General features: G+C 47.9%; 1 protein-coding gene across 7 annotated transcripts in view; it reads right to left on the bottom strand.

Annotated features, from left to right (window-relative positions):
- The window catches only part of LOC144934535 (retinoic acid receptor alpha-A-like), a 101,545-nt gene that overhangs the window by 16,189 nt on the left and 59,476 nt on the right, over positions 1-25,880 (bottom strand). For all 7 annotated transcript variants that reach the window (XM_078860419.1, XM_078860421.1, XM_078860425.1 and 4 more), the window contains one exon: positions 14,587-14,741. In XM_078860419.1, coding sequence (XP_078716545.1) covers positions 14,587-14,741 — 155 coding nt within the window. The remainder of the gene's footprint in view (positions 1-14,586; positions 14,742-25,880) is intronic.

The raw sequence follows: 25,880 nt of genomic DNA, 5'->3' as shown, positions 1-25,880 counted from the left end.
ATCAGAAAATCCCCACCAAAAAATTATTTTCTCAACTGTTACCCCAGGTAATGAATCAAGTTCAAGTTGATTTCGTCTAACCAAGTGATATAATTCAAGAGACGAGGGATAGAAAAGGATGTATTCTGATTTGCAAGGAGCGACCTGGGTCACCAACGATGGCTTGGATATCAATCACTTTCACTCGCAGAGCAGGTCCAGCCGAGAGTTCCAAATTTGCTTTAAAGTGTCGTGCCTACCACCGTCACCCCCCACACGACCCCAGTTAACTGTGAATCCGTGAAGCACGACGCCCAAGCTGGAATTGCAGGTGAAGCTTTGCGACTCGCTGGTAACTAAAATAACACTTTGTCAAACCACTCCTGGATTGTGTGTCCCCCCCCCCCACACCGTGTCAGTCATGGGGGTTATTTGATCATACTTCACCGTGCTGGCCAGAGCTAGGGAGACAGGCAAAGACCCAGGACTTGTTTCAGATACCACTGGATGTTAGCCATGGCAGGGGGGGGGCGGATCAAACTTGAATTGCTGCATTCATGGTGCAGTGCGCTAACCGCCACATCGCCGGTTACGAGTACAGTCCATGCTAAATATACAGGGCGATCCATCTACAGACACCCCATTGCAATACCGGGAATGGGTTTCAAAGAAATCAACATTTCATCTCGACGACTCAATTGCACACGTCTCCCACCAATCTCAATACACCTCTTAAAATATGTAATGCTCCACCGTAAGAAATGGAGCAGTTGCTGTTAAAATATTCAGTCACCTGTTGAGAATAAAGTAAAAGGGGCATATTCGAAATCGGCGGGGCCGTGCCTTTGAATGAATCGCGCCGTTCATCTTTGTGCATTAACCTATGAAGGGCAACTATGAGAGAAGTGATTTAGCCGTTGAGTTGCTGCGTTTAAGAGTTGGTGATTTCAGATACAACCCACCCACTCGCCACCTTCATTCTTTATATTTTGGTCAGTGCAAAGTTACACGCTCACGTTGCTTGACAGTTCGCAGCCACGGTCACACACACACACACAGGGAGAGAATCTTTGATATCGCCACTTGCGGATTACATACAGAACGTGCGTGAACAATTTGTAGAGATGGGAGAGCGCTCTCTTCCCCTGGTTCCCTGCACGTGCGGATGGGACACACGACACAGCCCCCGGGGCTTCGCTGACCTGGTCACGCATATTAAGCCGAGGCCGCTGCACGGCTAATCGCTCTCACGTGAAACAAACACGACCGCAAGTCAGAAGCGACTGCGGCTGGACAAGGTCTGGGGCACGCGGGGAGTGAGCGTCAAGAGTTTCACTTATTGACAGGTCGCCCAGCTGCATGCAATTTGGCATTCGGAGCTTCAACGTGCACATCAGTTTTAAATACCCATCCCATATTTATGGTCTGGGCAGAATGGGAAAAGTATAAGCAGACACAAGTAAAAAAAAATTAAACAAACAATAAAAACGCCATACAATATATACACATCCCCTTTGTCAATCCGTTTTATGAACGCCTTTCCATGACATGCAGGCCGTAGGGTTTATTTGACCATACTTCACCACACTGGTCGGTGCGGGGTGTGGGTTATGTGCTGCGCTACGAACCCGACAACCAGAGTTTAATTCCCGGCCACATGCAATGTATTAGAACTGCAATAGGCAAAGTCATGAGGCGACAGACGCATTGCTTTTTGGAAGTTAGCATTGCTGTGTCATGGAACAAACAACGTCTGGGTTATCGGGAGAAAACATCTTGAATTTCTGGAGTCATCCCCACGATTTTTCCAACTCGGCATTAAAAATGCAACGAGGCCTTGAAGGCGCAATTGAAAAGCTCCCCAGCCACATTTGCCACTGACGGGCCCACACTGCAGCGGTGATAGCGGCGCTATGCTAAGTGTCATGACAGTTTGCCAGCATGGACCCCATCAGTGAATCTCGCTGGGCGCCAAACAAACTAACTCTGCAATTGCCCGTGGCTCCTAAACTCTTGGCTCCAAGTAAAAAAAAACATTCTCTGCTGATATTTTTATACAACTCAAAAATTCAACAGAGTAGAAGGTATTTTGATTTAAAGCTTTCGTGACTGCAGGGATTCATATTCTTGGTTATTTTGGTAAAGTCACGTAGAAGGGAAATAATAAAATAATATAAATATAAAACAATAACAATTCTCACGACGTTTCGACTGCAACACAAGCAATCATCGCCGAAAGAACCAAGAATAAGAGTAGAAGACAATTCGAATAATAAAAGCTTGCGTGCAGGTGGCTTGGTGGATTATTAGATTGCAGGATGGTGAAATGTGGTGGTACCTTGAGGAGGCCTTCATTCAACAGTGGATTAACCCTGGCTGATGAGTGACCAATTAAGATTGATCAACTTTTGCTCGAGGGACCTGGAATCCTGTAGTTACAAAAGAGACATTTTTTTTTTCCCAGGTTCAGCTTCATAATTATTTTGTAATTTTTCGAACTTGCCCGATGACCTAGGCACACAATCGCCAGCGCTTCTAACAGGTGCAGGGACTCGACAGCACGAATGGCTGGAGGAAGGAAGTTCCTAAATACGGTGGGGGAGACAGCAGAGCGGAGAACGGCATCCAAGAGACGACGAATGCCTCTCTCCCCACCCAGCAACCCTGCCTCTCTAACGCACACAAGTTCACGGCGGCTTCGCATCGCAGCGGCCGACGAGCCGCTGAGCGCGCAGCCGCGCCGCCTTTACCTCTCCCGCACCAAGGAATATTGCCGCAATATGTTTTAATAACCATAGTCTTTGCGCAGGGGTGCAAAGGACCCGCTGAAATATTAGCCGGTTAACCCCTTTAACTCCATGCTCAGCTCTAACTTGGCGGTTCATTAAAAATTCCGAGGGAGGTTTAAAAGGTTTAATCACGACTGCCGTGCCCATTAGCCAGGCACGAGCATTAACAGAGCGCAAGCTCGCAGCCATAATCATTAGCGTAATGTTGTTACGGGCCAAATGGGTGTTCGTCGCTCATTCCGTTTCCATTTAATATGATAATCGGAAAGTGCACCATCTGCTGGCAAACGGCAAAGCCACCAACTTGTGTGCGCGAGGAGAAGCGGGGAGGGATAGATGCAGCGTCAGGATCTGAAAAGGTTGAAAAACAGAAATAGTTTGCCATTTATCATCATCACCATCCATTAACGGAGCAAACGATAAACAGTTAATGATCACCTAAATATGTATACAGTGTTTCAGATTCCATTTAGGTTAAGGGGTTCTATTTAACTTTTGATAAGACGGATTCCCGTATTAAAGTCCCGGGTCGTTGCCATAAAATGTAATTGCTCGACGCTCCCATATTGGGCCACGGGAATGAAGCCTTAATGTATCTTAATCGCCTGTCTCGGGGCCAAATGGTGCACCTAATATAAACGTATCGCGACGCGGACGATGATCGTACGGAGAACAAATTCCACAATATTTCTTCAACGCATCTCACCGTGAAAGCGGGAGACTCGAGGACGATTAACACCTCCGCGGAGCGTCGTTACGCCACACGGCGACTTAAAAAAAAATACGTTCCACGTGATTTTCGGCAGCACAAAAATTTCCGCGCCGTCGGCGGGACTGGCTCGGGGTGGGCACTATCTTTTTTCCCCGCTCGGACGCTGCTGCGGCTGCTGCTGCCGCTCGCTGCCAATGCTGCATCAGCAATGTCGGTCCCCGCGGACCTCAAAACTCCCCGGCGAGATTGAATACGAGCAGCTGTGCATTTCGCAGCAGGCCATGGTCTCAATTGGCCTCAGTTGGCCTCGGTGACCCGGCAGGAAGGGCTTCGTAATTCCCCAGCGCTCGTTTGGAACGGCGCTTCTCGTTTCCGACGCTCAACCGGATTGCGAGCACGCAGAGAGACGCTGAGCCACGCGAGGCTGCACAGACGATCGTATTTGGGTTACGGACATGGCCTGGACCTTCGCTAGGTCAGCTCGGCCTGAAATGAGCACCCAATAGGTGCGGCACAATCAGTGTGTGACGAAAGCGACTCGGACTCGGCTAAATGCTCACTCGTTCGGTGTGCTGGCCTTAATAGGTGCTCACCGACTGCTCTCGCATGCGCAGTCTCGACAGCATGCGCATTCACCAAACAATGCTCCGTTGAATGCGCAAAAAATCTACTTGTTCCACTTCAGTGTTCTCAGAGGTTTCCCGGAGTTGACACATCGACTATAAATGGATAAAAAAGCCGCTTTACTTTGTCATTGCCAAAGCCCAGTGATGTCTTTCCTTCCCCCCAGCCCCCACACTTTTTATATTGCACAAACGCACGAATTTTAAGACATAAACTTAATTTTTTTTTTATCGGGCCTCTACTGACGTGCATTTGCGGAAACCTACGGCCACGGATTCACCTCGCATTCGCTACGCCCTGGTTTACCGTACACAATCGCCCGCGACCAAAATGGAAAATTTTTTTGCGGAATCGCAAAAAATGAGCACACGGGTGGCAGAGAAGACCATCGGGCATCCCGTCAGGAAACCCGCCCGCAGCTCGCCCAATTGCACTTGCACGAAGCGTTCTGCGCACGGAGAGCTCTTTTAATTAATGAACACGTGAGCCACACACGCAGTTTAGTTGTGAATTTATTAAACCGCACACTCTTAATACTCATGGCGCCGATAAAAAAAAATATTTATTGTTATTGCGTCTTATATTGTTTATTGTCATTGATATTGCTATAGATATTGCCCTCCGTTATTACTATTGCCGTTATTTATGAATTGTTATCGCCGTTTATACGCCACTTTTTGTTTATCATTGCGGCTGTCCGCGGCAATGCGTACGTGATTATCTTCGCCGGGTGAATGGGTTTCCCGGCATTTGTTGTGCGCCAACACCGAGCCAATTTGTACAGAGTCAATGATTCAATTCCGGCTGCCCACCCCACCTAATTTCTGCAGGGAATTACCAAAGTTTGACAGCTGCTGTTAAAAAGGCACTTTAAAGACCGTGTGGGGAGAGGTCACTCATTCTCTGATGCTTTTCTTGCCCGTATTGTCTGGAACTCCCTTTCCCCAGCCATCTGTGCTGTCGGCTACCTGTCATGCTCAATACCTTACTAGTTTTGCCGCCGTCTTTGACTCCTCTCTATAAAATAAAGACACTCGCTGTTTTTATACGCAGCATCTCGTCACATTTCCATGCTGTGTGTATATACATGCATATATTCCGAATTGTGCTGTATTTTATGGTGGCATCATTCACAAGAGTTGACCATTGTGCTTTCGGGTGTCAGAGGTCACATGACACATTTTTAAAATGTACCCTGCAATATGTCTCTGCAGGGACCTCTGTATATTATTTGCAAACAAAACATCTGTCCCCGTTGGCAACTCCGAATGCTCTGGCATATCCAATGCTAAATAGATAATGAATCTTGTAGATGCAAAACTAGGCCATGTGTCCCAGTATGTCTGACACCAGTCTGAATCTATGTCAATGGGTGAAAGGGACTTAAAATGTACAATTAGGCACAATATAAATCGAAATAAGATAAGATAGAGCTCTGGTGACATCGCTGTGACGACGTCGCGACCATACAACAGGCACTATCCGGAATGCCTCTAAAGTGTTATTTAGTCACGTTAACAAACCTTTAAAACAATGTTGGACATTGTGGGAGACACAGCCTTAGCGCATATTTACGAGATAAAGATCATTTCACTTTTTTTCCCCTCTCTCTTCCTCTCCCCAGATGGTGTCTTGCTAAATCGTGCACATTAAATTGGCTAGAGCCATTGGGCACAACGTGACCCTGGAAAAAGGGGGGGGGGGGGGGGAGATGATCCGGATTGCCAGGGGAATGCCACGATGGCTTTCGGCACCAACACAGCTGCACCGCGGCTCACCAGAGACAGACAGCAGCCCCACAAATACCCGGCACACACAGGGCGATATCGCCTCGTGACCAAATCACCCTGAACACGTGCCCGATCTCGTCGCGTCTCACAAGCCGAGGAGACATGAGCCAGGGTCGTGCTCGTGATGGGTGACTGCCAGTGCTTGCCAGGGGTCGTAGGTTTCGAGTATTTGGCTGCTAGAAATTTGCACGTGATAAACCATTTCGTTGAGCTATCATTTGTGGCCAGGTAGCTTCTGAAAGAGAGCTATATAGCTCAGTGGGCCTTACATGGTAGAATCGTTTTTTTGTTTAAGTTTATACGACTGCGATGGCTGCGTCATTGCGTTTTTAAAAGGACAGAGGCCTGCGGTGGAGCTTATGGCCACTTTCGCAACAGTGCACTTGACTGCAGTGGGATTGTTAAATTCCATTGTTATTTAACGGGAACGTATTCAAATGGAACAACAGCAGCGGAAGCAGCAGCTGTAGGCTGCGTAACACGCCTTTGCAAAGCACAATAAATATCCATCGAATGTACCCGGTGTCGTCAGATGTCAGAGACTAAGCAAAGCTGAGCCTGGGCGGTACTTGAATGGGTGTTATAAGCCTGGGCTGTGACATGGCCATGAGACAGCAGAAGAGAAATTGATTCTTGAATCCATCTGTGAGGAGCTGTAATTGGCCAAACATCCCAAAGCGGGACCCTCCTGAAAAAGAGATCCTTGAGTCATTACGGTTTTCCCAGCTAAATTGAGGGTATTATTGTTATTAAAGACAACGCATATATATATTTAACTTGTGGCTGCAGCATTTGCTAGGGTTCTGGTGACACACCATGTGTATGTGTGTGATGTGCCACTCTAACCAACAGCCTGTGCAGTCGCTACCGCATTGCACACGTACAGCAGCCTCTTGACCATACTTCACCACACTGGTCAGTAATGCTTGCTGAAGACGGGCAGCAGCGTAGAACGCTGGCGCATAGAAGTACGGTACAACGATGAATTTTGCTGCTGCAGTACTATCTGCTACCAACGGGAACACCGCAGCAGCCTGTAACGCACCCGTTGTATGCATTGCCACCGCCCATCCAAGCACTATTCGGGCTCACAATCTACTTTGCTGAAATGTGTGTAGGTTGGGGTGCACTGCGAGTGATTTTGTCACAAATGTTGTCACATTGACCACATTTACTACATCAACGCGACCACTACCGCTTCAGGAGTTTACGTTAAAGCTGCACTCTGCTTGCACAGCGGAAACCGAACAACCCTACAACTGGATGTTTTCTTTTCTCTTTTTTTCCTGTTAAACGCCCTGCAGGGAAGCTCTGTTTATTTTTAGACAATGTCCATTTTCGGTGGGTGGTCAATTTGGTCCGGCGAATGAATACTGTTCCAAAAACACGACGTTTTCCTGCCCTTGCCCAACACCAGAAACAATGGGCCGAGTCCCTTCAACAAAATTCTTACAAAATAAGAGGCTTCAAAATAAAAGGCCCTTCAGTTCTCTCAATGTGCAGTATCCTTACTCAAAGGTGTTGGCGATGGTGACCTTCTTCCACTTAGCTCTCTCCACGATATCACTCAAAAACGTTGCATTCGATACTCCGAGTTGTATCCAATCGTTCAAATCGCTGGCGTACTTGATTCGCCACCTTCCCAGGCTTGTTGTGCCTGTCGTTTTCCCCCACTCAAAACATTACAATCAGTCTCTGGTTTTCTCATTACATGTCCAGAAAAATCTCAATCGCCTTTCTCTGATTATTCTCAAGAAAGATCTTCTCGTGCTATCCTGCTAATCATCTCCGATTAGCACGGTTGTCAAAGCACGATGTGAAATTAGTTCAACATAATATATTAATAATACTCGTCTTGTCTGGGGCTTCACATTATTGCAGTAAAAACAAATAAAACAACAAATAAAAACAATGGTGCATTTAACCACGTAGAAATAAAATACAAGTGTAGTCCCCCGCACCTCCGACTAGCCAACCAATTAGCACGGTTGGCTACGTACGGTGCGAAAGAAGTTCAACATACAAACATACATCAGCCCATTGCTTACCCCTTTTTGTTTCAGCATTCGATACCAGCAAGTTTCTGTTCATGACGAGAAACCCCATCACAACAGGAAGATGCGCGCGGGCTGGGATGCAAATAGAAAAACAGGCGGACCCTGGGAGCAGGTTCAAGTTTCCGTGCCTTCTTAGCCGCCGCGCTTCATGTCGACGGCCAAAGCAAAGAAATGAAATGAACGAGAGAGCACAGTCCCAAGTGGCATATCTGACCCGTCGCATGTGCGCCATTGACCGCTTCACTGCTCGCTCCCAGTGCGGTGTCTGTGCACGGTGAGACGGATGACCTCATGCGCAGCAGTCACGCGTTCGTAATCTCGCGTGCAGTTGGGCACCATGGTGGCTAGGAGATGTTAACTCCCTCGCCTGGTATACCGGAGGTCGTGGGTTCCGATCCCGACCCTGACGCCTGTGTATTTGGAGTTTGCTAGTTCTCCCCATGGTCGCGTGGATTTTCCTCCAGGTCCTCCGGTTTCTCCCTCCACATTCATAAACATGTGCTTAAGAGTATTTGGCTGCTAGAAATTTCCACGTGATAAGCCACTTCGTTGAGCTATAATTTGTGGGCAGGTTGCTTCTGAAAAAGAGCTATGTAGCTCAGTGGACCTTACCTGATAAAATAAAATAGTTTTAGTTTAGTAGTTCAGTTGCTAACTGCTAAAGCATGGTGAAGCATTTCCCCCGCGCTCAAAGCAGTGTGCGCTTCATTTTTGTCCAATTCACCAATGTGTGGACACATGGACCTAACCGCCGTATGTTACAGACGTTCACGCAGCCGTCCTTTTTCACGTATGCACTCGTACAGCTCGATGCCCTGGCGAGGAGGATATGCGGGGGAGGATATACCGCATTCAATAAAAAAAAGAATGCAAGATCAACCTCGAGGGTTTGAGCTTTCAAATCGCGGCTTCTGGCCGAGGCAACAATTGACAAGGTAAGCAGAGCAAGGCGGCTACGTGCCAGGGAAGTAGTTGTGGGGGAGGGGCTATCAAAGGCGTCTGGAGGGATGGCCCTGCTACACAGTGGTCATGCATTCGGTGAAAATGCGCATAGAGAGAAGAGAAAAAAAACACTTTGTAGTGCACTATAAGCTGCCACGAGAGATGAAAAGAAAGATTGCGCAGACCCCCGCTTAAAATGTGCCCGAGAGCTGCAATCTGATACAATGTGACATTATAAGCTGCAGCTGTGAAGTGATGGGGGCAGGGGGGCGGTGGGGCATGGGGTAGGCAGCCCAGGGGCTCCTGCATTGAATCATCAGCTATGCAGGTTTCACTGCAGTCCCTGTGGACTCTCGTGCCCTGCGATGTGAACACTGGGCAGGGCCCTTCCCTCACAGGGTCAGCATGATCTCAGAGTCAGGGGTTTCGCATCCGAAAAGACCATTCTCTCTGCTGCCCACCCCCCTGAAGCGAGCATGTGGCGAGGGCATCTCCCCGGTGAGCGGGGTCTGGAATTGGCACCCCAGAAAGAGCCATCCCCTGTGCGCACTCACTCAGGGATTAAAAGGCCCGGAGAGATGCACTCTGAACTGGGGTTTGCGCACAGCAGGGACGCGAATAAGAGCTGCAAATCCACTGGAAAAACTCCTGTTCCTTCCACCCCCATCCCCCCCCTGCCGCCACCCCGGACCCCCCCGACTCCTAGCACAAAGAGAAGATTCTGGGTTGCAGTGTTCACTTTTGAATAATCCCCCTTTATTTACCCAGCAAAGCCTCACCGAGATTCTTTTTCTTCTCCGAGGGTCCCACCCTCCCTCCCCCCACCTCCCTCCCCCCACCCACATTGGGATGTTTGGCCAATTCCATTAGCGAGTTGTTTGGCTTAATGTGAGAGGAAACCAGAGAACAGAACCTGGGAGAAAAAAAACCCCACCCAATATGAGGAGGCAACACGTGAAGCTCTGCACACACTGACACCGATCCAAGAATCCATTGCCGTACTTAATTACTTAATTGGGTAAAGCCACATAGGCAACATCGCCACCCGACTGGCAGACTATAACTGTCTATAAAAACACACTGCCTTTGTGATAGCCTCGCACTATGAGGATGGTGCTTATACCGAATGTACTAAATTAATATAATTAGTTACCATAATCTCCTGCCAACCAAGCATGTGACCTGCCCATCTTCAACTCCCTACCGAGTGCTTTCAGTGAAATATAATTATCTTGGCCGAGTCTCTTAACCACTACACAGACTCATTGTGGAGTGGGGTATACATCAAAGACATCCCTCTTAGTCGACGAGGCACTGCTGGATGTTATTGAACGCTGCTGGAGGAGGAACAGAGATATTGTTCAGCACTGGCTATCCCTCCGTGTTTCTTACGTTGCCTGGGCCAGCCAACGTAATTAACTAAACAGAACATTAAACTTTTTTTTAAATAAAACATATCAACGTGACTATGCGGGTCGTGATTCGGAAAAAATCATCGTTGCAGCTGTAATAACCGAGAATGCAACAATAGCAACACAATGATACAATTGTAGACTTGCATGAGCATAATTCCACAAAAACGTTATGTCAGTTATAACATAAACAAGTTGCCAGATTGTCATCTTGTCAGAGCATTGACAAGAGTTTGTGTTCACTACCAATCTATCCACATGATTATTCATTTTTATTTTCAAAATTCATCTTTGTACTGCAATTGTTTTTCATGTGATGGCTCTTTTTTTGTACACACAGTTGCTGAGCACAGGGACCAAAGGCCCAAGATTTCAAACGGCCAGCAACAAACAGCACTTTCAAAGTTGAAATTGATAAGAGTGAACATTTCTTGAAATGTGAAAGGTCATCGTAAGAGCTGGGGAAGAGATACTGTGGAGGAAATTAAAATAAATAAAATATTTATGACATAAAAATAACATGTTGTAGAATTGCTCCATAATAATCAGTCCTTCGTCGATCTACTGCTGGATGAATGCATCACAATGCTGCGTCAGTCGTGGCAAGTTCTTTGACCATCATACTTCACCACGCTTGCCAGTCAGCGTGGGTTGGTGGAAGGCTGGGACCCAGGACTGGATAAGATACGACTCGCCGCTGATGTGAGCCGTGGCCACGAATCAAAGTCAGGTCGCAGGGTTCAAGGCACAGTGCTTTATCCGCTGCATCACTGCTACACTGGTGCAAATAATGATCGCTTCGATGAACACAATTGTCACGAGTAATAATGAGCGGTGTTTAAGGCGGTGTTTAGAGGCATGCTTGATATGGGCTCACCAAGCTCAACTCTGGCCCCAGCGGAGTAGCCGACTCGTGAAACCCGACACGTCCACTCAAACGGGAGGGGAAACACTCCAAACACTCCGCCACTCCGAAATGCGCCGCACAACAAAGTCTCTTTTGAGAGTGGGGCAGGGACGGGAGAAACAAAGGCATCCCATAGCGGGCGTTTAGAGCCCGGCGGTCCCACAGCCACACAAGACTCCAAAAGGTCAATGCGTTACATCAATTGGTTAATATAGAGGCTGTAAGATTGGAGCGGTGGCACGGTGGTTAGCGCCGCTGTACCATGAACCGGGTGATCCGGGTTCGATTCCCGGCCACGGCTGTGGCGAGAGTCAGATCTGGACCGGGCCCAGGCTCCCGCACCCTTTACCGACCCGAGTTGACCAGCACGGTGAAATGTGGCTGCTGAACAACCACCCCCCACAACTGCCGGCATGGCGTGAGGAAGCCTACATCCGGCAGTGGATTGACAAGGGGCTGTAAAAGAAACAGAGAGGCTGCATGGTGTAAAGTCAAAAAAGAAAGCAACGCCACTTTCGATCATTTATCATTAAAATGACGCCTGGAGATTAATGCATTTTCTGACAAGTAATGCGCAATACTGGATTAGTGGAAAAAAACACCACGTGGGCACGAACATTTCCCTACGTTATAATTCACAACAAATGCTTCTTGCAGCAGCCGATAGCTCCGTTACGCAGGGGGTAGTGGGGGGGGTGCAGGCGGGGGCCGAGATGAGGTTGGAAGGAAAGAAAGGATCTTTCTTCCTTTATGCGGGGATCTCCTTCAGCGGTCAGCAATAACATGACCCTATCAATCACGGGCAGAGCCCCGCAAGAGGCAATCTGTCACTCAGCTCCCTGTCCCACCTGACGGTGTGAGGAATCTAGCGGAGAGGTCACCGGCGGGCGGCCCAGAGGAGACGCCCCATGGAGCCTCTGGCACCTCGCTGGAGCCCCCAATGCCCAGCGTCGGGGCGCCCGGCCAAATCAAACGAGAGACGCTTGGACGTGTCCGTCGGAGATCATCGGGGGCACTGGCCCGACCGCTGGGAGAGAACGCCGCCGCTTCCCTAAGTGAGTTTAAAGACCCGCGCCGGGCGCGCAAATTACGACACCAGGGGACCGGGGGAGGTGGCGTCGAAGATCAATTATAGAATAGGAATAAGGCAAAGGGTGTTCTGCGTGGAGGAGCTGTAGCCCAGGAAATAGGACACGAATTTGTTCAGTTTACCAAGTGGACAACGAGGGTTGTTGAAATCCCTGCCTTAGATGACGTGTTTTATGTCTTGCCAAACCCCCTCGGCCCGAGTCTCTCTCCAGAGTAATGCTGTTTAAACATAAGCAGCAATCTATTGTAAATTACACTGCTAGTGTACAAAGGGGGTTTTATGTTAACAGTTAAAAAAATTAATTGGGAATAACAATCATTCTTACTTTTTCCTCCTAAAATTAAGTCAACTCTCTTTGGTCGGGGCACTACAAGTCTCCTGTTTGCCCCCCCCCAAACCCCCGCCACACCCCACACCAGTCTGCCAAGAAGAGGGGGGCAGGCGAGCACATTGGGGGGCTAAAGCACCCTCCGAAGACCCACGCAGCACCCCAAGCTAAAATGTACAGTTTCTACTCGGGAATTTAATGTCATTAAGTTGCAGATAAAACAACAACAACAACACCACCACCACCAGAGTGAATGTCTACCAGAAGCACTGACAGGACGGGAGAGAGGGAGAGCTCTTACGCAAACATTAACCCACCCACTGGCGCCTAATGCATGCCTGGAGAGTGCACTTGCCTGGAAGCACAATCCTGCCAAAAACAGAATGGATTCGTAGCACACTGACATTTCCTTATCAGACAAATGATACCCCTGGCCTACTGCCTTATCCCTTATTTCCAGCTTAGCTACTTATAGCTAATTAACTTTCCTTATCGGGTCCGGCCGGTCTCATCCAATGACAGACAAAGCGGTTGGAGGAACCAAAAAATATATTTATATATATGTATAATAAGTCACTCCATCACGGGTGGACAAAACAATCATGCTGAGACAAACAGATGACAATCTTCTGGGCAGCCTGGGGTAGTGTCACCGCGATTTACCGCGAGACATAAGAGCGCGTGTGAATGAAAATGCGACATCCTAAAATTGTGTTTACATGCCGTGGGTTAGGACTGCTGCGATGCAAAATAAAAGGTGGCAATGTTCGAAGTATATATTCGTTCATTGTAAATTGTGGCCAACGCCCCATAGCGTAGCAGGAAGAGACAGAGTGAGAGATCTAAAGCTGATGGCAGCTGCCTTGCCCTGACCATGTGTTCCGATCACACAAAGAGAGATAAGAGTTTAAGTAAATCCTTGGCATTTCCCCAGGTGAGCTTCTAATACCCATCATTCAGCGAGCAGTGAGCCAACGCGCCAGCCATCGTCTTGTCAAACTGGTCATGGTTGTGGTTCCTCCTCAGGAAGGGGGAAAGAAATTAAACATTTGCACAAAACTGCCAGGCGCTGCATCAACGCCGAGGCTCTTGTGAAAACTACCGCCTGCCTATTTATATCGCCCTGCTCATTCAAGCACACCATATGACTCGCAGACTTTAAGAGACGAGGTAAGAGAAATGAGCAGAGCTGGCAGTCCAGTCCACTTTGCGAGCAGCAGGAGTCTAGCGCCGAGTCGATGCATCGATCGTTATCGATCCCAAAACTCGCGAGTTGAATCGCGAGCATAAGGTTTTTCGCTTTTTCTATACGATTTGTCCACATCGTCCCTGCAGCCGCCAGTGGCTGCTTGAATGGAGTCGCGACCCTCGATCACGACGATTCATTGAATGGCAGGAGGAGGTGGTGACTCGTTACAATGCTAGGGAGCTTGCTCTTTGCACTTCAGAGCAGTGTTCAAAGTGAGCGGGGAGCACAGGCGAACTGGTTCCCCCGTGCCCCTTCACGGTACGCGTTAGAGGGGAGATTAGGGGGCGACACACATATGCCGTGAGCATCACTTAAAACCTTGTACGCCGACGTTCGACGGTGAAATGGAGAATTCAGCGAACCTCCCATCTTGGCTTCTCTCCGCCTAGAGTACCCCCAGTAGCCTCGCTACAGATCGTGTGCAGGCAGTGCAACTGCCCTGGGTCCCACGGGGAGGTGGGGCCCAGGCTCCAGGCTACAAAGAGGGGGGGGAATAATTGCACAGCCCGTCCCATTTAATCCCTCACGCTAGGGCCAATGCTAGCCATGATACGCCGCTTAGTTGCCCCCTCTTACGAACGCCAGCTTCGTCCGCTGCTCTGCCGCCCTTCAAAAACCAAGGCGGTTTCGTACAGGTCACTGAGCGGCGACGGAGCTTCCAACTGGCGGCCAAACGAGATTGGGGGTGGTGGGGGGATGGGAGTCACCTTGCATCCCTCGCAGGAGCTGACGCCATAGTGGTAGCCGGAGGACTTGTCCTGGCACACGAAGCATGGCTTGTAGGTGCGCGGTGGAGGCGGAGGCGAGGGAGGGCTGGGTAGCAACTCCTCCGAGCCGCTGCTGCTGCTCTGTGTGTCGATGGCTGCGCGACACAACGAGGAGGAGACACGGCACGGTTGTTATTGAATTTAGGGGGTGGATTTTTTTCATCCCCCCGACCACCACCACCACCACCACGTTATCCCGATCGTGCTATCGACGTCACATCACGAGGCGAGAGAACCCATTCGGAGCTCTCGCACGGCACCGCAACCCATCGTGTTAGAAGGAGCGGCACACTGCATCGGACAATGCAGAGCTACCTCTGAGATTGATTCAAGTGCTCTCTGTTCCGCAAAGTAAGGTGCATCACTTTTCTATCCACACTGCTACAGGGTCATGTTTGTCGCATTACAGGCAAACCAACATTTTTAATTCTCAGAGATGGAGTTTAGCCCAGTTAAGTGTCAGGATAACACATTGTGTGACCGTGGTTTTTGTTCAGTTATTGATGACTCCCAGAATTAATGTGATGGGTTTTCTGCAGAGCTTTTTAAGAGACGGGGCAGAGACTATCAACCACCGACACTTGAAAACATAGTTTAAACACCTGCAACGAACTGCAGGCTATCACGAGGTTCCAGCTCAGCACTCTGGCCTCCTAACCAATGTACAACTATTCGTATTACTTTGCCTTTAATTTATATACCTCTCGGTACTTCAGTTGATTCGTAAAAAATATATATATATTACACACATGGCGGAAAAACAATCTCGGCAGTGCGGTGCTGTGATTTTATCACGATAACTAATTGATGACGCTTAGGAGTGAACGAGTGCCATGGAAGTCGACGTAGGTGAGTCTGAGAAGAGCAGCGAGACGCCGTGTGTGGATTTCACTGTCCGTATCGTGTTTCCACGCTCGCACTTGCAGCACGGGGAGACACCGGCAGCCCCTTGCCGTGATGTCGCACGGTTTTTGCAAATGAGATTGATGGCCCCATTGATCCAAGTCGCAATGTCAGCGAGAGGCCCAGCTTTAGCGGTGGGGGGGGGGTGGGGGATGGGTGCTTTGCGCAAGTTAACGGCGGAGCTGCGCATACAGGAAAAGCTAAACCAGCGGGAAGAGTGGGTCGGCTAAACAAGTGTTAAACGAGAGCCGTAACTCACCGGCGTGGTGAAGTATGGGGAAAACAAATCCCCTCGTACCCCAAGAATGACACGGCACAGGAAGGCCTTCGTCCAGCAGTTGGACAGTGTTAACAAGCATTCCGTAAGTGGTACACACACTGCACAAAGGGGCATATGAAACGAGGAATTCAATGTTTCTTGGGAATACATTATAACGTAACACGAGATCACACACAACAGTCATAACCAACGTGGTGTGGGAAGGCCTTCTTTCAGCGGTGGAATGACATAGGCCTGTATATTAATTGTTATTATTATTGGCTTTTAACGTGGCTATGCTGGAAATTGATATTTTCGGAGCATACCACGTGCTTCCTACATAACATTTGAAAAGTGTTCCACTTACATCCCCATTCTGGTTTTACCAGGAATGGGCTCTTTTTGAGGACCTCGAAAATCGATAAGTCTTCCCATGATGTTGAAAGTCCAATTGTTTTTGTTGTCAGTTGCACAGCAATAACACAACTAAATATTGTGACTTTCCATATAGGTCTCCTCCGCTCTTCTGGTACTGTGAGATATTCTTCTTCACTGGATACGCCTGGCCTTTTGCATGTCAGAGGTGGCAACCTCTACCCATAATAAAGTGAAGCAGAGATTGAGAACCTGGGCTACTGCTGTGGCACACACCGGCTAATGAGAAACGTCAACATGAAAAATAAATGGCCATTCCACGTCGGGTTTCTGTGTTAGCCGTCTCACTTACTGCAACGGTTAACGCAGCCAGGCCCGCACGGTCATTTGTATACTACATAAGGCACGAAAGCGCAGCGGCGAACGAATGCGGTTCACCACAAAGACGGTCACTGCATCGCACGCTTTCAGATGTGCTTCTGCGGCCGTCTGGAACGCTCGTCCTTCTGATATTAGGAAGCCACTGAAGCTATGCACTTTTAAATGCAAATTGAAAACTCTTTTATTAAGAAATGCTTTGTGTTTAGTTTGTTGTCCTACCCCCCCCCCGCACCTCCGATTAGCATGGTTGGCTACGTACGGTGCAAAAGAAGTTCAACATAAATACATACTCTATAAGAGGTTTTTTGGGTTATATCGCATACATATAAAAAAGTGTCATTAAAACCCACCACCACCCAACACAGCAAACTAGTAAGGGTGGTTACGTAAACGGAACAGCACACCGGTGTGTTGGAGAGCCAAGCCACAACATTTACAATCCGAGTACGACGTTTCGCCAGTAATTACAACTAGCTTGATCAGGCGACAGCCAGGTTTGGTTGTCGCCTGATATGTATCTACGTAATCTAACCCAAAAACCCTCTATTATGGATGATATTGGTCGCGAAAGCCTACGTGATAAATACATACTACTTTCATCATCATCATGATCTTTACAATCATTAACCGCGAGCATAAGTCACGATCAATCAACCGCTGGATGAAGGTCTCCCCCCTCCCCCCCACCCCTCAAGGAGTCGCCATCTCTCACAATCGCGAGATGCAATAGTGCACCCAGCAGAGGTGGGACAAAGTTATTGTTATGCAAGTCCAAGTCGAGTCGCAAGTCATCAAATTCATGACTCGAGTCTGACTCGAGTCCAAGTCACATGACTCGAGTCCACATCTCATAGGTGGGACAAAGTCATTGTTATGCAAGTCCAAGTCGAGTCGCAAGTCATCAAATTCATGACTCGAGTCTGACTCGAGTCCAAGTCACATGACTCGAGTCCACACCTATGGCACCCAGCACCTGCACGTGGGCCGGTTCTTCGTGACGTTGACGCGTTTAATTTGTCTGTGACTCGCTAGCCGGCGCATTGCAAGAAAAAAAACGCGTGGCACGTACGATGTAAAAACACCATTTGGAGCGCTGGGAACAAGTCAATAAGCCTAGCCACACCGCTGACAGATTGAATCGAGGCAAACACATTTTTGTATAGGCCCTGTAGTAGTAAATCAATAGAACCGTTAGAAAAAAAATGTTCAGACTGGCGGGAGGGGGGGGGTGTCGGGGGGGGAGCTGAAGAAAAAAACATTTTCCCGGCGGCAAGAGAAGGAATTTGTGCCAAAAAACAAAGAAATATTTTTTGTAATGCCCCTGTCGCACAATTAGCAGGCAGTCCCATGGCAAACTAATCCAAATCACCTGACCTCACTCGCCAAGAGGCCAGGCCCGCAGAGCTGGAGACAGATTACCGGGACACCGCACACTTTCCAAGGGAGTTACTTATGTTGAAACAGCTGAGGGGGGAGGGGGTGGTTGAGATCTGGAGGTTTATGGTTTGGGGCGGGGGAAGATTTGTGGTGGTGAACTTTAGGGAAAGCGCTCAATTAACGAGTGCCAGCAATTACCAATAACATACGACGTTGTTTTTTGTACAAATGTTGTTTTTTTGCTTTAAAAATAATGCACATGACCCTACTCGCCAGGTGCATCCGTGACGCGTGAATGGTTCATGCACGCATCAATAATTGTCGTGATTCCGAATACCAGAGTGTGGGTAAATAGAGGCAGAAGAGATTGACCAATTTGTCAATTAACGTGGATTCTTGAGCTCACGAATAGACGTCCTCGTATGGACATGCCTAACAATCGCCGTTTTTAACATTCGTACGCGTTGACGTGCAACGGATTTACGTCAGCCACTGCAGCTGCTGGAGGCCGCTACATTCACCGCAATGTTATGAAAAAAAAAGATGCTTGACTCAAACCGCTACCCTACATCCCAACAAATCGTCGAACTGCGGGGTCAAGTGCGGGGTTGGGGGAAGCGGTGAATCTGCACAGCCTTTTTCATTATTGCAATATTTATTTTCTATAAACGTTAGCTACAAAACTGACATAAGCAACAGTTTTATTGCAAAGTGTCAAGTGAACAAAGAGACAAGGTCACCAACTTTATGGATCTCCTCAACATCTTTTGGAGGGAGGGAGGGGATTTGAGTTCCTGACCATATTTCAATTCTCAGCTCGAGTTTTATTTTCTGAAAATGACCCACAGACCTACAACTGGCTTGACTGGAGGTGGTTACAGTCTTGGCAGCAACATCCTCTCAGCTGACACGAGAATTTATTTCCACCAGTCTCCACCTGCCCCCCCCATCATCCGCCCACCACCCCCCCCTTCTTCTCACAATACGCCCGCTCACCCCCACATCCCACCGCACCTCCGCTCTCTGGACTTACAGTAATTGCACCCAAATGTGACGGAACTTTCAGAAATTCTAACCGCGGTGCTGCCGTCCCAGAGGTAATGTTATATATCCACTCGAGGCGTGGGGGCGCGACTGCATTGTTTAATTGTCTGCATTCCTTTCTTTTCATGTCTCCTTTTAAAAGAGATGTTATTTGCGCAACGTTTGCGGTTAAGCGTGTCGCCACCCTCTCCCAACAAACGACTCGACATGTTTTATATATTTTAAAAAAGGTGTAACAGAAGAGAGACCCGTGTGTTGCATTCTTCGGAAAAATATTTGGCTAAAATAAGGAGGGCTTGAGCCAAAGAACTGCACACAGGCCTGTGTGCACGAATGCAGATTGAGAGGAGACTCTGCATCAGCTGTTTTGCGACTGTGCAAATTCACAAGCAATTATGGTTGTGTCACGTGACATGAAGGGAAGGACCGGTCCTACATTTTTTTGTAAGTTGCAGAGCACAGGCCGGTAAAGACCTACAAAGGTCAGGTGGCCAGCACCAAACATCGCATTCAAGGGAGTAAGGCGAGTAAAATTTGGAAAGAAACAACGAGAGAGAATTCCCGCAGTTGAGCAGCATGATGGTTGAATCCAGTGTTGGTGAGAACAGCCACAGCCGCACCTTTGGATATCAAACATATTTTGTAGGTATTACTATTTTAACTCTCACATGTATTTGATTCCAGGATGTAAACACAGACCTCTGTCCGATGAGTGTCTCGGTGAAATGTAATAAAAGTACATGTTTTTTCATGACAGAAATTGTTACAATTGGTACCGAGACAAAGCAATTAACATCCTTTGGGAATTGCTAAGTTCAGTGGCTCTACCACACGTCCCCTGCACTAGGCCTGCTTCTGAGTAATTTTGTCGCGTTAATGTGGGTCGTGTGCGCCCGAAATTAGGACAAGCGCTCATAAAACGCGGCACAGCAGCCCAGAAGCCTACAAACGTGTCGAAATGTGATTTCTAGTTCAGAATTGCAATTTCCCTAATAAAGTAACCCTAATAGGAAAGAGCGTCCCCTATTACGCGGTGTGGCAAAAGTAAACAGTTTAAGTGACGAAGTGCATACCGGTAATTACATTTGAATATTTTAGGTAATTATGTTAGAGTGTTAGCCGGTAGGGTTCAGGACTTTGCTCTTGGCACAAGTGGCTTTTCCGTCGCTGTTGTCTTCCAAGCCTCGCATTTTGCGCTAATGAACGCCCATCTCTCACGTACTCCCTGCTCGCGAGAGCACTCATTACAAAGTGCTTGCCACAATTGAACCACAATATACCTTGCTGACCTCGTCAAGGAACATAAACCATCACACAAACTCCGGTCATCCTCACAACGGCATTTGGCTAGCCGTCCAACAAAGACGGCCACTGCCTCGCACGCTTTCAGATGCGCTTCTGCGGCCGTCTGGAATGCTCTTCCATCCGATATGAGGAAGCCAGTGGAGCTATGCACTTTCAAATCTAGATTGAAAGCTAATTTCTTTAAACTGATTTATGTTTTGTTTGTTGTCCTTCCCCCGCACCTCCGATTAGCACAGTTGGCTATGTAAAGTGCAAAATACGTTATATACAAATACATATTCACAAACACCTGCCCCGCTTTTTTAATTGAATCGTCCGTTAACACCATCATAACAACAATCATCTGAAAATTACATGAGCACTTTATTGCGGTAATTTTGCGCGCAATTTAAATTGTCCCAAAGTCTGTACGCCCCCAGGTACGATTTGCCATGCAGCCGTGACCCACGTCAACTTAAGGAAAATGTACTCCGCTTAATTTCGGCGTGCACAAAATAAAACTTTAACATGCGTATTAATTATGCAGCAGCCACTGTGGGGCGAAGAACACCCTCGCGCAAGACAACGATCCACCGTGTAGCCTTAACAGACTTTTGGGGCAAGTGCTGTTAGCAACCAACTACGAAGGCTGGAATGGCACATGAGGTGAAGTGGTCAGCATCACGCCCGACCACCTTTGTCTGCCTTGTAGAGATATTTACACATCACACCAGGTTGAGGCCCATGACCGGGTCAGATAATCATCATCAGTGGTGTCGACGGCCGTGAGTGGGAATCAAACTCAGGTTTCCAGGTTCGTAGCGCAGCACCGTTGACCCCCTGCAACACCGCTTCCCATGACACACACAAACACGCGCGCATGCCCACTCACATTTGGAACGTTTAAAAAATAAAAGGAGAGTGCAGCAATAGCCCACGGCAAGCGACACGTTTTACCCCACGTTTACATTAGAAGAGCATTGTTAATACCTCACTGAGTTATGCGCGGAGAAATTAATGCTCCGGAAAAACTGCACGTAATCAATCACTTAAAAAATGTTGCAGGACTTGCGGCTTGGGATTTTAAAAAGTGAAAAGCTATTTTTTGTTTTGCTCGTTTGAGTCGCTGCAGCCTTAAACCAAAACAAACAACGACATAATAAAAACACGCACACCTGGCGACAGAGTCACGAGTGAGAGAGCGAGCGGCGGGGAGACAGGGACCGGTGGGGCCGCACGATAAAGCGTGTAACGTCCGCTCGCACCACCACCAGAGTCAGCTTCCTCAACGACGTTGGCTATAACAAACATATTTATGGACGACGTGTGTTGTGGGGTTTTTTTCCCTTTTTGTTCAAATTAACATTTTGTAATTTTCACACATTTTTTTTCCGCAGTTGTGCTCCGGGCTTCACGTCAGGAGACGTGAGTATCCATTCGGATCTCGGGTATAGCGGGGCACGGACCCCGGCTCGGAGAACGGCCCGCGGGGCAGCGGGCACCGCCACGTGGCGTCAACGATGAGCTAGTGGATGGAAATCATTGAGCATGACGGCCACGACTTTCCACTAGATACCAAAGCAGGACCGGCTGTGACGAGACGAAATCAACTGGTCCGAGTAAAAACGCCGACGAAGATAATTTTGGTCACGTTATTCGAGACAGCAGTGCACCGAGGAAGACCACAAATATTAACTGGCTACATATGTACGCATGAAGAGATACGCTGCGTTCACGGATCGGCCGACCTGATAATATTTTGTGTGGTGGGGATTTGCATGACATTCACATCAACATTAAATCACAAGGAGGGAATGGTTACTCTTTGATTCTTTAAGTAAAGTCACGTAGGTAGAAAAATAAAATAAAATAGAGAGCTGTAACAGCTCTCTCACTGGTTCAGCAGTTCCACTGCTGGATTATTTTTATCCGCCTGAGGACGACCGCTTGTGTTGCGATCGAAACGTCGTGATATTATTTTTATTACATTTTTCTACCTACGTGACTTTACCGAAAGAACCAAAGGGTATGGATTCCTGCAGTCACGAAAGCTTCAAATCAAGATTGGAGGGAATGCTTGATGTTTTCCTCGACTAGACTAAGAAGAATGACTAAACGAAATCTACAGATAAAAGGTTTGACTCACTCCACGGGTTGATGCCAACTAGACTGAGCCGATGACTAAATAAAAAATGCTCACTAAATTAACACTGAGTTCACCCGACTAAGACTGAATAAGCAATACAGCACTCATTCATTTAACAGAGTCTTCTCGACTGAGCCGATGGCTAAATAAGAAATGCTCACTAAATTAACACCCGAGCCCCCCCCTCTCCTCCAGGATCAGTGCTGGACAGAACTTCCCGTCAACCCGGGCCGGTTACAGGGTCAGGCCTGTCAATCAGCGTTAGCGGAGGTGACAACACTCACGGAGGGGGGTCGCCGGGGTAATCCAACACCAGGGAGCTCTCCAGTGACCACCGACATGACCCGCTTTTGCAAAATCAAAATACATACCGTGAAGAGGTCAGCGGGGGTGGTGGCGGGGGGAGCAGCGGTTTGAAATGTCTGTGTGACGCAATAAAAACCGTGGCAACACGAGTTCGATTCCTGTCCGTGATGCACAACCACGGGATCACTTTGCAATGTGAAGCGAGCATGGGCCTCAACTCGGTTGACTCGGTGTAAAATGAGTAACCGGTGTGTGTGTGTGTGTGTTTCTCTGTGGCGTGTCAACTGCAGCACTGGAGGCGCAAAGGTGTAGTTTTGCAAATTAGGTCACCTTGTAGGAATAATGGCAGGATACACAGTGTTGGTAAAATATGGCTTGTTCATGCACAAAGGTAATGGTTGAAAAAGGACCATTGCCCGAAGCATCAGCTGTTATACAATGAATGTGTCGAGTATTTTGTTACTTGTCCTTGTGCGCCACTGTCAATGAAGAATCACAGAATAATCAGTTGAATTCGTCACTATACCAATGATTACCCACGTTTTTTACTTTTCAAGTGCCTGCAACGTACATCCAAAATCGTGGAGCTGCCCAAAAAACGATCACGCGTGCCAATGCGGCCCTGGCCTAACCTCTCCCTTGCGTGTCATCCTGGCCTGAAAAAGGTGCTTGCGAAAAGAAACTCGCTTGTAAGAGGCTAATGTGGGATCTCAGTCCTCAGTCTTTGTGCCCGTGTCCGGCCTCTATTGTTGGTTGAGTCACGCACAGTGAGTGTTGGAATGTCTGCGTGGTTTTAGTGTTATTATTTTTGTGTGTGTGTAGTTTTTCTTTATTGCAGAACTCTTTACTCTGCGTAGGAGCGTTGACGTTTTTCGCTTAGGTTTCTCCATGCAGACGAATATGCGGTTGCAAAAAAAAAAATCTGGAACCCTTCCTAAAAAAACACCTAACCTGGCACGAACATGATACATCCGTCGAGCCCAAGCATGGTTCTCATTTGTTTAGGCATGCATAGAAAAATCCCACGAGGTGAAATATTGCCAATGATTATGAAAGAATCCTACACCATGAAAAGTGCTTAAAATTTTCCAAATGTACACTCTCTCTATACACGTACGATGTAATATGGTATAACTCCTAACTCCACAAATTCGTGTATTGAGTCCAACATAAGTTGATTTTAATACAGGTAATTCTATATTATGTCAGCTGCTTAAGAATTCATACATCACAATCTATTGTGATCTAAATGATCACAATTGAGAAGTTGATTTAGAAATAAAACACTGGAGTGAAAGCCAAATAAAAGTAATATAAAACTAAAAATATACTGTACAAGATAACTATTTTTATCCGCAGTGATATGGCGACCGAAATCGCAGATTCTATTACCCGCAGGATTATCCACAATTTAACTCTTTTAGGGGTATAAAATGCGAATAGGATGCATCTTGCATGTGACTCCTGTTATCCACAAAACCAAATCACGAGTTTTAATAAAGCAGCGTCGCTATGCATTGTGGGTAGAAATGTGGATAACCACGGATAATAAGAAGAAATAGGGTGACGGATGACAGGAGTTTTCCAAGACCCTACAGCTGCCACGGATAACAGGAGTTTTCCAAGACCCTACAGCTGCCACGGATAACAGGAGTTTTCCAAGACCCTACAGCTGCCACGGATAACAGGAGTTTTCCAAGACCCTACAGCTGCCACGGATAACAGGAGTTTTCCAAGACCCTACAGCTGCCACGGATAACAGGAGTTTTCCAAGACCCTACAGCTGCCACGGATAACAGGAGTTTTCCAAGACCCTACAGCTGCCACGGATAACAGGAGTTTTCCAAGACCCTACAGCTGCCACGGATAACAGGAGTTTTCCAAGACCCTACAGCTGCCACGGATAACAGGAGTTTTCCAAGACCCTACAGCTGCCACGGATAGCAGGAGTTTTCCAAGACCCTACAGCTGCCACGGATAGCAGGAGTTTTCCAAGACCCTACAGCTGCCACGGATAACAGGAGTTTTCCAAGACCCTGCAGCTGCCACGGATAACAGGAGTTTTCCAAGACCCTACAGCTGCCACGGATAGCAGGAGTTTTCCAAGACCCTACAGCTGCCACGGATAGCAGGAGTTTTCCAAGACCCTACAGCTGCCACGGATAGCAGGCGTTGATGGTAATAGGGGCCGTAGGACAAAAAAGTTATCCTGTACATGGAGAAATCATAATTGACGGGGTTTCTTTGTTTAAATAAAGTCTATGTTGGCAACATCTGCCTCACCACCAATGGCATAGCGGTGGTTGGCATGAGCCCTGATGTCAGGAATGAAAAGAGGGCCCCCGTCCAATTTACCGCCCTCTTTGTAGCCTGGTGCCTGTGCCCCTTCGGCCGGTAGGACCCCACTGCAGCTGCACAATCTGCATTCGATAGTAACGAAGCCACTGCTCTAAACCCAGACTTCTCCATTGCAGCTCCAGCCTACGGCACAAGCACCCATCCGAAAACGCCGCACTCTCCACGCATCATCTCTCCCCAACGTAAACGTTTGTTAGATCAGAATGCGTGTAGATGGCATTGACATCTGCAGTCGGCGCACCGGTGTGTGTGAGACACGAATATCCCGGTGCCATGGCCAAGCGGTAGCGCATTTGCCACTTGTTGCAGAGGTTCACGGTTTGAATCCAGCAACCACTTAGCCTTCTATGTATGTTCAAACTTCGAGATTTGAAGCTTTCGTGACTGCAAAGAGTATGTTAAAACTTCTTTCGCACTGTACATAGCCAACCGTGCTAATCGGAGGCGCGGGGGAAGCCCAACTAAATAAAAAAAGCAGTTCTGAACAAATCAGTTTTCAATCGAGATTTCAAAGTGCATAGCACCATTGGCTTCCTAATATCGGATGGAAGAGCTTTTCAGACGGCTGCAGAAGCACATTTGAAAGTGCACGATGCAGTGGCCGTCTTTGTTCGATGGCTAGCCAAAAGCCATTGCAAGGATGACCGAAGTTCATGTGATGGTTTATGCTCCTTGACAAGATCAGCAAGGTATTGTGGTTCATTTGTGACAAGCACTTTGTAATGAGTGCTATCGCGAGCAGGGAGTACGTGAGAGATGGGCGTTAATTAGCGCTAAATGCGGGGCTTGGAAGACAAAACT

The sequence above is a fragment of the Lampetra fluviatilis genome, chromosome 10 (assembly GCF_964198595.1).
Source record: "Lampetra fluviatilis chromosome 10, kcLamFluv1.1, whole genome shotgun sequence".
Lineage (NCBI taxonomy): Eukaryota > Metazoa > Chordata > Hyperoartia > Petromyzontiformes > Petromyzontidae > Lampetra > Lampetra fluviatilis.
The sequence above is the reverse complement of the archived record's forward strand: the minus strand, read 5'-3'. Positions and strand labels throughout refer to the sequence as shown.